At 34.7% G+C, this 13,738-nt stretch overlaps 3 protein-coding genes across 3 annotated transcripts in view; 2 read left to right on the top strand and 1 right to left on the bottom strand.

The window, feature by feature from the left end:
* Positions 1-1,750: 1,750 nt before the first annotated feature.
* S2P (membrane-bound transcription factor site-2 protease) lies at positions 1,751-5,293 on the top strand. The gene is made up of 2 exons (XM_028179751.2): positions 1,751-2,171; positions 2,257-5,293. The coding sequence occupies exons 1-2, from the start codon at positions 2,097-2,099 to the stop codon at positions 3,667-3,669; spliced, it is 1,488 nt and encodes a 495-aa protein (XP_028035552.2). The 5' UTR covers positions 1,751-2,096; the 3' UTR covers positions 3,670-5,293.
* On the bottom strand, positions 4,479-5,645 carry LOC114246976 (LYR motif-containing protein 2). The gene is made up of 2 exons (XM_028179753.2): positions 5,495-5,645; positions 4,479-5,264 (listed from the first exon to the last, which is right to left on the bottom strand). The coding sequence occupies exons 1-2, from the start codon at positions 5,534-5,536 to the stop codon at positions 5,043-5,045; spliced, it is 264 nt and encodes an 87-aa protein (XP_028035554.2). The 5' UTR covers positions 5,537-5,645; the 3' UTR covers positions 4,479-5,042.
* Positions 5,646-8,078: 2,433 nt separating this feature from the next.
* The window catches only part of Sobp (Sine oculis-binding protein), a 40,993-nt gene continuing 35,333 nt past the window's right edge, over positions 8,079-13,738 (top strand). The window contains exon 1 of the mRNA XM_028179758.2: positions 8,079-8,384. Within this exon, the coding sequence (XP_028035559.2) occupies positions 8,316-8,384 (69 nt within the window). The 5' untranslated portion in view covers positions 8,079-8,315. The remainder of the gene's footprint in view (positions 8,385-13,738) is intronic.

Here is a 13,738-nt window from a genome sequence, read left to right as displayed (position 1 = left end):
CATGATGTCCCATTCATCACGATATCCTTGTAGGTGTAACACAAAACATGCAAATTGTTGACAAAAATTCATGAAATTAAAATTAGATGATTCCGTGTCTAATTTATTGTCAACTTCTAGTTCGACGTCTGAATCTTTTATGGTGGATAAAGCCGAATCTGTGATGCGAATAGCAAGCCGATACTACCTTTGTCAAACGCCAAAGTAGAAAGAATAATTTATAATATTAACAGGATTAAAAATCTAGATCGAAATCGATTTAATAATAAGAATGTTGCTGCAATAATGCATGGAAAAGAGGGGCTACGACAGTTGGAAGGGGGATGTCGCACATATTTTGATCCTGACAGAAGTATTATCAAATTCATGGATTCAAAACAACTTTATGAAAATGTTACCCAACATAAAGACGAAGAATTTTAAGTTTAATTTTCATTTTCTTATTTTAATTTTTTTATTATGTTTTTATTTAGAATTTACTTTATAAAAAGAACATTGGTCTCTTGAATAAATGGTGGTTTCTTTGTTATTTTTATTATTTAATCAAGGAAACATTAATGTTTTTACGTTGTAACACGACAGCAAAAAAAGTATAATAGATTTTTAGTATTTCTCGTTCTCTTTTGGTAGAATTCAGTAGATTTCAACCTTCACAAGCAGTAGATTCGTCAAATGAAATCTGGTCACACTTGCTGTCACAGTACAATTTTGTATTGAAAAATGAAAAAGGACCTAGGTACCGGTAAAATGGGGCGATTAGGGATTGAGAGGCGAATCGGGAAAAAACCGGGAAAATCTTTCGACGCTCAATATAAGTTTTATATTCGTTGCAAAATCTTCCATTTTTTGTAGTTTAATAGTAGAATGTTGAAAGTTCACAAAACAACTCTGAATATGCATGATAATAGCTGCTAACTTATAAAAAATCGCGTTTCAAATTAACTTTCTGTGGTGGTCATTATTTTAGTGCTAGAAACTTTGCTCTCTTTTATTTATTTGATAATAATAGAAGACGACTATGATTTATAAACGTTATTTAGTATTTGAACCAGCATATATATTAAAGGTAAGTCTCAGTTGTTATTGGTTTTAATGTATTTGATTATATAAAAATACATGTAAAAATCTGTTGTTTTTGGGGATATTGGGGACGTCTTAGGTATAAATAACAACGAAAAAGGGGTCAATTGGGATGAGAATACGTGAAATGGAAACGACCTAAGTATAAATAGGTACAGGTTTGTAGGGTTGTCTATGTAGTTATAACAATATTTTTTAAATTTGTTGGTAAAAATCTGGTTTATTCGAAGCGAAATTGGGAATAAGTCTTTAGTTGAAATAGATAAGCAATTTAATGTAAGTAAGTCGATTTTGCAGAGACATGTAACAAGATCAATGAAATCTCAAGGTGGACAAAAATGTCTAAGTAATACATAATAAAATATTTAATATTTGTTCAGAGTGGGGGTATTCATCTGATTAATCCATGGAATAACCGACACACCTAATCTCTTAACCTAGATAGAAATATCAGCCCCTAAGTACTTACCAAGAACGGAGAAATATAAACCGTTTCTAAGAAATATATTTAGTTGTTAATGCACTGTCGATTGCACTTATAATTGAGGTGATGTCTGCCATGTACTTTTGTCAGTTTTTCAATTTTTTTTATTGATGATCACTTTGTTTGTGCAACTAAATAAATAAATAAATTAAAACTATATATAAAAATAAAAGTAGTGCCAACCCTAGCAAATTTCTCATTTCATCCCAATTAACCGCAATTTTCGGGTAAATAGGGATTACACCTATTTTTGCATTTTTTGCTTAAACTGGAATGCTAGTTGCATAATTTTAAATTAGACAACAAAGATGCCCCCAAGACTCAATCATTTTGATCCTGATATAGCATTATATACATCAACAACTACCTTAAAATTGCTCATAAAGTTGGAATTTGTCCCTAATCGCCCCATTTTACGGTACCTACCTACATACCTACTTCAACTAATTTTTTATTCCTTTCTGCCGGGACAGGTTTTTATTTCATGATATAGGTGCATCAAAGATATAAATGGAATAAATAAATAAGAAATATGTCTTTCGTTTTGCTAAGTTCAATTGTTCTTGCATTCTACACGGTTATATGGTTTTTTGATTCATTTTTCAAAGTAAGCTTTGTTTATTATTGTTTTATTGAATTGGATCACTTGAATTTGTACATGTTATTAGGTTTCATTGCATTTCTTCTTTCAGAGTTGTATGCACTATCCATATTATGCATTTTTAGAAGGAACGGGTTTAAAATTTGGAATACTGAACTTTTCTTGGACGACAACTGCTTTTAACAGATGCCTTTATAGATGGAGTAAGAATTTGTCTCGAATACTCAGAAAATGGTTCACGTGCGGTTACATTCTTGTAATCTGGATATTCTTGCCTTTCGCTATATGGACTTTGCTCTCATTTATTTTTGAGCATTTTTATGATACAATACAGCTCAATAATGTACCAGAAGTCAAAGCAATGCTCCCTGGTATAAATATCCCGACATCAGACTTTTGGATTTATTTTCTAGCTATAGCATTGAGCACTATATTCCATGAACTAGGACATGCTCTTGCAGCTGCTCAAGAGGATGTTCAAATAATAGCAGTAGGAGTTTATGTATTTACTATTATACCAGTTGCATTTGTAGACTTGAATACTGATCAATTAAAGAATCTTGCTGTCATCAAAAGATTGAAGATTTACTGTGCTGGAGTGTGGCATAATATTGCAATTGCATTTATGGCTATCTTATTATTTTTCTCAGCTCCGATACTGTTTAATATTGCATATGAAACGGGAACGGGTGTAAGAGTGACTGACCTTACAGAAGACTCACCATTAAAGGATAGCATAGGCTTGCACAAAGATGATGTAATAACATCAATAAACAACTGTAAGATCAAAGTTGCAAGTGATTGGATGCAATGTTTGCAATTAGCACATCAGAGGTATGGAATTTGTACAAGTGCTGAATTTGTTGCCCAAAATGATGAGATCATGATGGAGAACATAAAAGAGAATGATGTGGTAGAATGTTGTAGACCAGAAGAAGCATATAATCATTGTTTTGAGTATATGGAGCCCAAAGTAGCATCTGATTCAGTTTTACCAGGACAATACTCATGCCTCAAACCCAGAGATATGGTGAAGAATCAGTTTGTAAAATGTACAGAATCTGGAGGATACTCTTGCCCAAGAGCCATGCATTGTATGAGACCTTCACTAAATAATGTATCCTACCTCCTAATAATTGAACGAAAGGAGAACAATCCAGTTCTGTATTTAGGGTTGCCGTATGATTTACACAAAACTGTATTTGTCGACCAGTATTTCCCCAGACTGAAAGTATTTTCATTTTTTTCCCCTTCTCGGTTTGAGAAGCTCCTTAGATACATATTCATATTTTCTATGGGTATTGCATTTTTGAACGTCTTACCATGTTACAGTATGGATGGACACCATATAGCTCGTAACTTGATACAAATTTTAGCTAAATATTTAAATAAAAATGGTGATTTTGTAACATTCTTTACAGTATTCACTGTAGTTATAGGCACAGGTGTGACTGGGCCCATTTTAATATATTTGTTTTACAAAGCTGTATATGAAGATAATTAGCCGTTAAGCCATAATGTATTGTGAACTAAATTACATTATATGGTCATACTTTTTAACCTTACTATCACTCAATGTTCTGTGAAAGAGCTTTACAGAGAAACGTGTAAGACTTTGATGGCCTGGTGAATTTTGAAATTAGATATAATCTGTACTGATATATATCTCTATTATATCTGTATAATCTGAACTGTACACTCTGATGTCATACGACAACAAAACTGGCTATGGCGTTGGTTATCTCCGACATGAGTTATTGTGTCAGAGACAACTGTTTCATTAAGTATTTTTAAAGTACAGTAAGATTTGTATTTTGAGTTACACATATAATAGCAGATGCACAGGATGACATATTTTGTGTGACTCAAAAAACCTGCTTTTGATTGTGTTCACATTGACTACTAATACTGTTTCATGAAACAACTAAATTAATGACAACCTCCTCCAGGCATGTTGACAATTGTGTCATTACTGCACCCTCTTTAAACCAGAATAAATTACTGCAGCAAAAATAGGCAGGGCAGTGGTACCTTCTCATGTAGTCTTACAAGAGGGCATCTTGTAATATAAATTATGCATATTATAATCTTTGTGGATTTAACTATTTTTAATTGAAGTTATTCCTTTACTGAATTCATTGAGGAATGAAGGTGTGTTAACTATGTGGTACTAGTAAAATTAGTACTTGTGAGATTTGAGACTCAATACAGTTGCATAACTTGATATGAGTTCACCAGGCATCTCATTCTTTAGGTCATAGCGACTAATATAATATTTTTATTATAATTTCTACTGAAAAAGAAAATCATTAGTTGGTTATTGTAAAATTTCATATATTAAATTTATTATTTAAACATTTCCATACTATTTATTATCTATATACATAATCGTCTTGTTAGATCTAGTCTAAATTAATGAAATATTTCTGTTAGTGTTATACAGTACTGTGATAGTTTATAATTTTTATATGTTTCTGATGGTATTATCGATTTAATATCACTATAATATAATGGTAGCATTTGTGTCATTACTTTGTTCGCACTTTTATTTAGTTCAGTTTTTGAACTTTCTTTAGGGTGAAGAGTGTATATTTAGAACTGACATGTATTACTTATTGTTTTTGATGTTATGCTGACTGGCTTTTTTTCTAAATGAATATTTAAGATTACAAATTAACTACTCACTTCCATTAAACACTTGTTTGACCACTACGATGAACTAAATGGATTTAAATATAAAAAAAGTTATTTGACCCATATGACCACAATTGAAACATCACTACTTGTTATAATGTAAAACTTCAAACAATCTACAAACAGCCTATCTTAAAATGATAATATAGGTATATTTTGATTTATTTAATTCTGTAGTTTATATTAGCTTTTACTTAAAGCAAGTGTGTGTTGCAAATCCTTTAGTGTTTTTTTTCCATAGTGCAACATGGTTTTGATTGTAGTTTCATCTGTATGATGTTTATTGTTCTTGAAGTCAGATTGAGCCCATTGCTTAAGTTCGATTCTGGTCAGTTCATCGGGTACGAGTCGTATCGTACGGAATATGTCTCTATATAATCTTAATACTTCTTGACGCAGAAGAAACTGCAAAAGGAATAAATATTATGAATGAAGATTATATTTTTTTAGTTTGTTCATGTCGTTTTTCGTCAATTAATTCTTCCAGTCATTAATTAGTTTTATTTTTCATTAGGGTGGTCGAGCTCATAGCACACCTGACGCTCAGCGATAGATCACAATTTTGTAGTCTCATTGATTTTTAACAGTCGACTAATACAGTCACGAATTGCACTATTGCAAAACTAAATATCCACCTGTTTTAAATTCAAAGTTGCTTTTGGCAATTTCGTAGACATTTTAGTATAGCGTCTTATGTAAGTTAATCATTTTTAAAGTTTAAAATTTAAATTTTCTTCCGAACTTTACATAGGTATCAATATCTATTTGGTAAAATTTGGTTACATATTTTGCTTTTGACTTTGACGTTGTTTTAATTTGATTAATCTAGTCAGTAGGCAAAGGAATCATCGTTCAGACATTCTACTTTTATAATAAAGACTTTTTAGATATTAAATTAATTAAAATGAGACAAAACAACACGGTGTTGAATAACAAGAAATAAAGATCGGTTAGGTATATTTTACCGCGCCTGTCCACTCCCACAGAAGATAAATAATTAATATGGCAACATTATTGCACCTGCAAAATTTAAATACGAAGACCCCTAAATTGTCCAAAACTTACAAAATTAAATTAAATGATCTCAGTACTTTTTATTGTCTTAGATTGATGAACGAAATCAGCCTTGTTCGTATTATTACCGGAGCTGATTAGTTAATACTACCACTGCCTTGTGAGACTGGATCGAAATGTATATTAATGTTGTTGTGGCGATAGCCATCATAGAACACAGGATATTTAATGATCGATATCCGAGTCTCGCTGTTGGAGTTTGAATATGTAAGTATTGGCAGGCAACACTTGTCCCATGTGAAGTAACAGTTTTCGAATATTGGAATGTTTAAAACAGATGATTATCTTCTCTTCAGTGAGGACAATGACTTCTCATCTAGACACGGACAGTGCAATATCAAGGGTTTTGTAAAAATAAAATGTAATGGTGTAATAGTGTAAAAAGTATTTGCAATATAATTGTATTAACCATGAAGCAGAGTGTTTTTTAAATAGCGCCTCACCTACAGGACCCAGTCCCTTCAAATTTAACGCCTACGAAATGTTCAAGATAAGCTTTGCAGCTTTATAAAGATTCCGAGCAGCAACATTAAGACCGTCAGTCTATAGAGCAATACCACCCGTTTCGTGGAAGATTTTCGCTTTGTCTATAAAACCTCCGAAAGTGTTGTATAGTGAATGTAACAAACTTTTGGAACGACTTATAGCTTCGTTGCTGATTTTTCACGGAGGTTACTGGTATCAACTCGAATCAAATAAATACAAATACGTTCCACCACTAAATGTCAATCGCAGTACGCTGGAATAATACATTTCGGGAACGATTCGCTTTCAGCACGGATGGTGATCTGTGTGCTTAGTGCGAGTTTCTTAACATTCTCGGTAACGTTAAAGTTAACCCTATTTTGCAGTTGCAATAGCACCCCTAGCGGCAAACGTACGCAAACGATCCCATTCCATACAAATATGAGCTAACTTTTACTTTATTGAGAACGTTAAAAAACTCACACTAAGCACACTGATTGATGTCACTCAATTCTTCTATCAACAGAGTTTTTTTTAATATTGAAGGATTACTGGTGGCCCGTAGGCCTTTCCAGTTTCACCAGGACAGGTGGGCGAGCAAAGGCTCAGCCAGGAGGGGTGGGATTTGCTAACAGCTACCCGAGCGCCTCCGAAGGAGACCTAAAAACTCGAGAGCAACTGCTTCGCGAATGAATCTACTACCGGATCGGAATCGCGACCCGCTGAGAAGATTCGGCGAGAAAGTCAGCGAGCTGATTCATGAGTTAGGTTGCACGGCGAACTCTTTGTCGAGTTCGATGAGTACGGTTACCGGGGTCCCTAAGCCTGCTCCTAGTGTTAGAGTTGAAGGCGTCTAATGAAAAGGTTATTGCATCAGGTGGATCCGTAAGGACGTGAATCAACAGAGTTCTGCATATCAGCAGATATGCGTTTCCGTAGAATTAGATCATTGTTTTTTGAATGAATTCTCCTCCAGAAGGTTTCATCGTCTTTCAATTGAAGTTAATCGTAGTCAAAATATAATAACATGTAAATTTTAAGACCCTATGTATAAAACAATAATAACAAGATCCGTAGAAGAATTCACGAGACTGAAGATTCTCAATCTTTTTTGTGTTTGGCATAGGTATTTTAACTATTTAAAAAATTTGAGGGCACACAAAGAAGACGATAAGTTTAAAGGTTGTTTACTTACTAATAATGCACTGTGTAAAATAGTTTATAACAATAATTTTCGCGGTATACAAGAGTGGTAGAGAATCACTGCTTTAAGCTATAGTAGTACTAGACACCAACTTCTTACTGGTGGTAGGGACCTCTTGTGAGTCCGCACGGGCTGTGAGCTCGTCCACCATCTAAGCAATATAAAAAAATAAAAAAAGCGAAAGTCACAATGGTGCTTAGAATCAATGGTAGTTAAGACAATGATTTTTAAGTAAATGAAATTAAGGAAACGTTACTTAAAAACAATTACAATTAAACACATTTTTTACGACATTTCTAAGTTATTGATGTGTGGTGAAGTTAAGTATTTTACTAAACGAAATATTTAAAAACAAAAAAATTGTTATAGGTACATAATTATAATTGAATATATACATATTATTGTATTTGGTATAAAGATAAATACAAAAATGCAGCTATTTGTGTTTTCTCCGTCCATGCACCAGAAGCTCCGCCCAAAGTGCGAGCGAGCACGGGAAACAAGCTTTTCACAGCTAGTGGTTCAAACGACCAATCATGGCCGATAACAGTCGCGTTTGAAACTTCGCGTAGTTTGGATGTATTGTCAGTTGCGTCAGAACGAATGAAAACTCGCGCGCGACGTAATGTTTGCGAGATTCTAAGTTTTAGATTTAATCATTTTAGTTTTTGAATTAATTATCTTATATTATTTAGTGTTTGTGTATATTGAAAATGGATAATAATTCGTCAACGAAAACTCCGCCTCTTGGAGTGAAAAAAGAAAATGAAGAAGAAATCAAGGTAAGATTACAATACCAAGTCAATATTTTTAAGAGTTTGACATGAGTTTCCGTTTGGAACATCGTGTTACCGTTTCGTGTTATTGGCAATCAGCCTACATAGTATATGCTTGTAATGGGAGAACTAAGAATCTTATTTTTAAATATGATATTTATTCGTGAGGGGACCTTCACAAAGCACGCCGATGCGGGGTTCAAGCGAATAAATTATTCGGTTTTCGATTACATTATTAATTACATTTCGCCATACAATAAAACGCGTGTAATATCGCGTTTTCGAGGCCTTTTCCAGCCATTAAAGTGTGTAATGCGATATCCGAAGCTCGCTCGGATCGCTGTAACCAGAGTCGCTGGATGTTTTGATAATAGATATAGGCGGTTTGGCCGTGCTGGTGTGTACATACGCGCGCGCCTCGCCAGATGTGTGCGTGCGGGGTAATTTTAGACGTTCCTTTGCTGAAAACGTAACACGAGACGGTCCCAGGCCGCAGGCCGACACTTCAATTTATTGTTTTCATCTTCTCATAACAATTAATTGTCGTTCGATAATTAAGTTTAATGGTGTTGAGTGTCGAGCGCGGCGTGAGTAATTCGCGCGCTTTTATTTTGGCGCCGCAGAAATAGTTTGACAAGTCAATAACCCCATTGGTGTCCACGCGTCGGTGACGTCACGGGACACCCGCGTAGTTCGCGAAAGTTTGAGGTCGATTTAATTTATAATATTACTATTCTACATGTCCTACATACACACACGATAATAATATGTAATGTGTTTTATTTCGGGTATTTTAATGCTGTTGGAACGTTGTGGTATATTTCTGCGTATTATTTTACCTCGGCTGGGTGCAAAAGGTAATTTTGAATCATATCTCTTGTGCTATAAAACATAGAACAGAATCAAATTAAATGTAGCTCAACAAAATTGTAACTGTCACTATGAAATTAGAAGCATACTAGTTAGCACAGCACTAATGCATCAAAATGCTAGAGTGGCAGTCACACAAATAATATCCAGATATCTTGATTTATTTCTGTGGTGGCAGTGTTGCAAAGGCGATCGACAACGACTATAAATCTAATAACTGATCTGATAACTGCTACGAATGCTCGTAACTCGTTATTATGCGTTCTAAATTAGTACCATGTGCACAAACTACCGATGCTTTTCAACCATAGAGAATGAAAATTAAAACTTAAGATTCACACAGACTATAAACAAATTATAAATATTAATAACATGTTTCTTTTGAAATAAAATTAAAGTACCTATTAGTTATAGCGGCTAGTTGTAACAGTTGTGACATCCTTCAAACCGAAAAGTATTACGGCAGAAAAAGGCAAGATTGGTATCTACGCGTCCCGGTCCAATAGACACCCTACCACCACTACATAAGCTATAATTCGTACGGGTTTGATTTTTATTACACGATGCTACTTCTGTATCGTAGAAGACATACGTGAACATGTGTTGAGAATTTGAATTTTTTAATTTTTTTTATTGCTTAGATGTGTGGACGAGCTCACAGCCCACCTGGTGTTAAGTGGTTATTGGAGCCCATAGACATCTACAACGTAAATTCGCCACCCACCTTGAGATATAGGTTCTAAAGTCTCAGTATAGTTACAATGGCTGTCTCACCCTTCAAGCCGAAACGCATTACTGCTTCACGGCAGAAATAGACGGGGTGGTGGTACCTACCAGTGCGGACTCGCAAGAAGTCTTACCACCAGTAAAAAAGTCTTCAGGTATCTGCCTATTAAAGAAAAAAATTCGCTCGAAATGATACAGAGATTACTTAAATTCGTGCGGAAGAGGAACTTATAAAGAATTCGACTTAACGCTATGTGGTTAACAACCACAAAAATAACAGAGAACACGGACTTTTTGGCTGAATTGTGAAGGAACAAAGTTGTGTGAATTGTTTTATTCTATTAGTTTTGTTTTCATTGAATTTTTAACGAGTAATAGTGTGGCTTATCAACAGCCGTTTAGCATCTGTAAAAGTACACAAGTATGGGAAAACGAAACAAAGTCGATGGAGGCGGTTTTCTCATTTCTTCCAAAAAGAATACTGAAGTTTCAGTTGAAAACATATAGGAGAGCCGACAACATGGTCGTACTCATCAGATTTCGAACATGCACACATCATCATGGCGATGCGCGTGAAACTTCCAGCAGACAGTATTTGTAACGCAGAAATAATTAATTGTTAAAGTCTGTAGTCGATACAAGGAAAATATTTTGGTGCATCTTGGGTTCCTACCGTACTTTCCGTGTGAAGTGATCTGAAGAAGTATTTGGTTTGATCCGATCATTTCTTTTTAAAATATCACGATCAGTACCATCACTGCGTTTTGCTACACACCAACCAATTTTCAAAGGAGCTTCGTTCTAGAGTGTTCTCTGAGCACTAACTATAGGATTGAAGTTATCGTGGCCTAAAGGATAAGGCGCTATGTGCATTCGTATTGAGCGATACGACTGTGCCGATGTTCGAATCCATAGGCAGGTACCAATTTATCTAATAAAATACGTGTTTAACAAATGTATATATGAATTTTATATTAAATATGACAACGTGTAATTAAAATCAAATCCGCAAAAAAAATTATTCGCGTAATTACTGGTACCTGCACTATTTCTATCGTGAAGCAGTAATGCGTTTGGGTTTGATGGATGGGGCAGTCGTTATACTGTATAAACGGAGACTTAGAACTCCCGTCTTCAGACGAGCTCCGCTGACCACTTAACACCAAGTACACCGCGAGCCTATCCACACATCTAATTAATAAATAAATAAACAATTTATAAAACTTAAACATAGTAGTTTAAACAAAATATTTAAAATTTAAACGTCTTATTATCTATTTATTAGGTTTAGATGCATTAAGTCATGTCTTATTTTTAACCGACTTCAAAAAAGGAGGAGGTTCTCAATTCGACTGTATGTTTTTTTTATGTTTTTTACCTCATAACGTTTGACTGGGTGAATTGACTTTGATGATTCTTTTTTTATTAGAAAGCTGACGCTTCCCGTGTGGTCCCATTTCAATTTAGTGCAGTTCTGATAATGGTATCCATGAGAAAATCATATATTATGTCTTAAATTTGCATTAAGTACGTGCGCGACAAATAGTTGAATAACTCAATAACTCAATATCACGCCAACCGATTTCGATGATTTTTGTTTTTAGTGTATATTCATTTGGTTTGGAATCTCTTTTTTTTTCTATTTGAAGTCGGTTTTTGTTAAAGCATGTCTATTTACAATTATCCGATATGCGAACAAATGCTAGGAGGTACAGAACAGGTGATCACATCCACATTGGCACTACCACAATCTTAATCTTTCAATGGCCACGCGCCCCTGCCGTAGTCAATTAAAAACACAGTAACTCAAGTACGCTAAGTCACGTACACACAGTAAATATCATATCCGAATTACAGTTAGCAACACAAATGAAACGTGGATTTATAATGCGAAAACGTTCTAAATGCAAATAACAGTAATGCATCCACATCCGTCACGTTCGCATAAAGACCAATAGCGCTGAGTCACGTTAAAGCAAACAGCTTGCGGTATGTATTACCGAAATGCACGCGATCCGATTTCTAGGTATTCGGTAAATAATGTGGACAGTTTTTACTGTTTTGCGATTTCAGCGTTCACTTCGCAATATTACCTGGTTTTATATTACAGCGTAACTTATTAATAAAAAAAAAAACAAACATTTTGAAAGAGATAATTTCCCGAACTGTTCGAAACGGATTCATATTGTATTTTGTAAAGCTAAAGGCGGAGACGGCAACTGCCCCACCCTTCAAACCGAAACGCATTACTACTTCACGGCAGAAACAGGCAGGGTGGTGGAACCTACCCCTGCGGACTCACAAGACGTCTTACCACCAATAATTACGCAAATTATAATTTTGCGGGTTTCATTTTTATTACATGGTGTTATTCCTTCCCCGTGGAAGTTAATCGTGAACATTTGTTAGGTACGTATTTCATTAGAAAAAATGTTACCCGCCTGCGGGATTCGAACACCGTTGCATCGCTAGATACGAATGCACCGAATGTCTTATCCTTTAAGCCACGACGACTTCAAGATTCCACCAGGCTAGAGAACTTCGTTTGACTGTCAAGAAGAGCTGGAAACTCTTTCGGAAGGCGAAACAAGGCTAGGCTAGAACATTTTAAAAGGGCAGAGAATTAATGAGAGAGACAGGAAAGACACACACAGTATGATATGGTGACTACCACGACAAGCGCTAACATCCCTATCGCCCGCCGATAGTAGTGTTTTCACATATTTTCACATCTAGCTTTACAATTAAGCCGCTATAGAACTGTTTTTAACCGACTAAAAAAGAGGAGATTGCTGATTCGACTGTTTTTGAACTGAAACTTCTTAATCGACGTAGGGAGAAAAAAACGTATGTAACGTTTTTCGGTTACGCGCCATCTTAATTTCTATACATTTTTCCGTTACGCGTCATGTTTATTTTATTTCTATTTAGTTTGTTATCAACAGATGTTGCTGAATGTAAATTCAACAATTCCTGAATCGCGGTGACGAGATGTTACACAATTGATAAACGTTCTCATATTTCTCTTGCTAACTCATACCTACCTGGCGTCGGGATACCGTGATCATGCAGGCGGTTCCCCCGGGGTGCGGCTGCTCCATTGCACTGCGGAGTGGTTGACTCTTGCGATTATTTTTATATTTTATAAGTTTTACTTCTACCGGGTGTGACTTGTACACACACACTTTTTTTTTATGTGTGTCACCTCAACTTTTTTCTAGGTGAACCGATTTTGATGATTCTTTTTATTTGAAAGCTGCTGATTCTCATGTAGTTACATTTAAATGTTATCAAGATAATAATATGATCAACAGTTTTTGAGTTACCATCTTTAATGATGCATATTCAATTGACTTCGACTACATTCATGATATTCTCATTTTATTACGTTGAAGTAGGTTTTCTTTTTATTTATCTATTAGATTATATAACTTTTATTTTTTATATAAATTTTATTTGTATGAAATATTGTAGATATGATTTACAAAAAATAGTTACTATTATCGATAAGAGCATAATGTTTTCTACTGTGTAAGGTAAATTAAACGAACTGAGGAATTAATAATAAAATTAAGAATAAAAAAAAATTGGTATGTTATTAAAATTACTAGGTTTTCGGGAGTAATTATTTTTTTAGTTTTCATGTTCACGGCTGTCCCTAAAATGCGAGATTAAGCCGTTACTTTTCATTATGTCGAAATCTAACACTGTAATGACTCAGATAATCGAAATATCGTTCATCGATAAAAATCATCGATTACAAT

This window comes from Bombyx mandarina, chromosome 23 (genome assembly GCF_030267445.1).
Source record: "Bombyx mandarina strain Sakado chromosome 23, ASM3026744v2".
Taxonomy (NCBI): domain Eukaryota; kingdom Metazoa; phylum Arthropoda; class Insecta; order Lepidoptera; family Bombycidae; genus Bombyx; species Bombyx mandarina.
Note: the sequence above shows the minus strand (reverse complement) of the source record. Positions and strands in the feature narration are given on the sequence as shown.

Bases quoted from the DNA above. Each gene is read 5' to 3' on its own strand.
- S2P (XM_028179751.2), top strand. From the start codon at position 2,097: ATGTCTTTCGTTTTGCTAAGTTCAATTGTTCTTGCATTCTACACGGTT. The intron at 2,172-2,256 runs GTAAGCTTTGTT...TTCTTCTTTCAG, and splicing joins TTTTTGATTCATTTTTCAAA to AGTTGTATGCACTATCCATA.
- LOC114246976 (XM_028179753.2), bottom strand. From the start codon at position 5,536: ATGTCTACGAAATTGCCAAAAGCAACTTTGAATTTAAAACAG. The intron at 5,265-5,494 runs GTGGATATTTAG...TTCCTTTTGCAG, and splicing joins CAACTTTGAATTTAAAACAG to TTTCTTCTGCGTCAAGAAGT.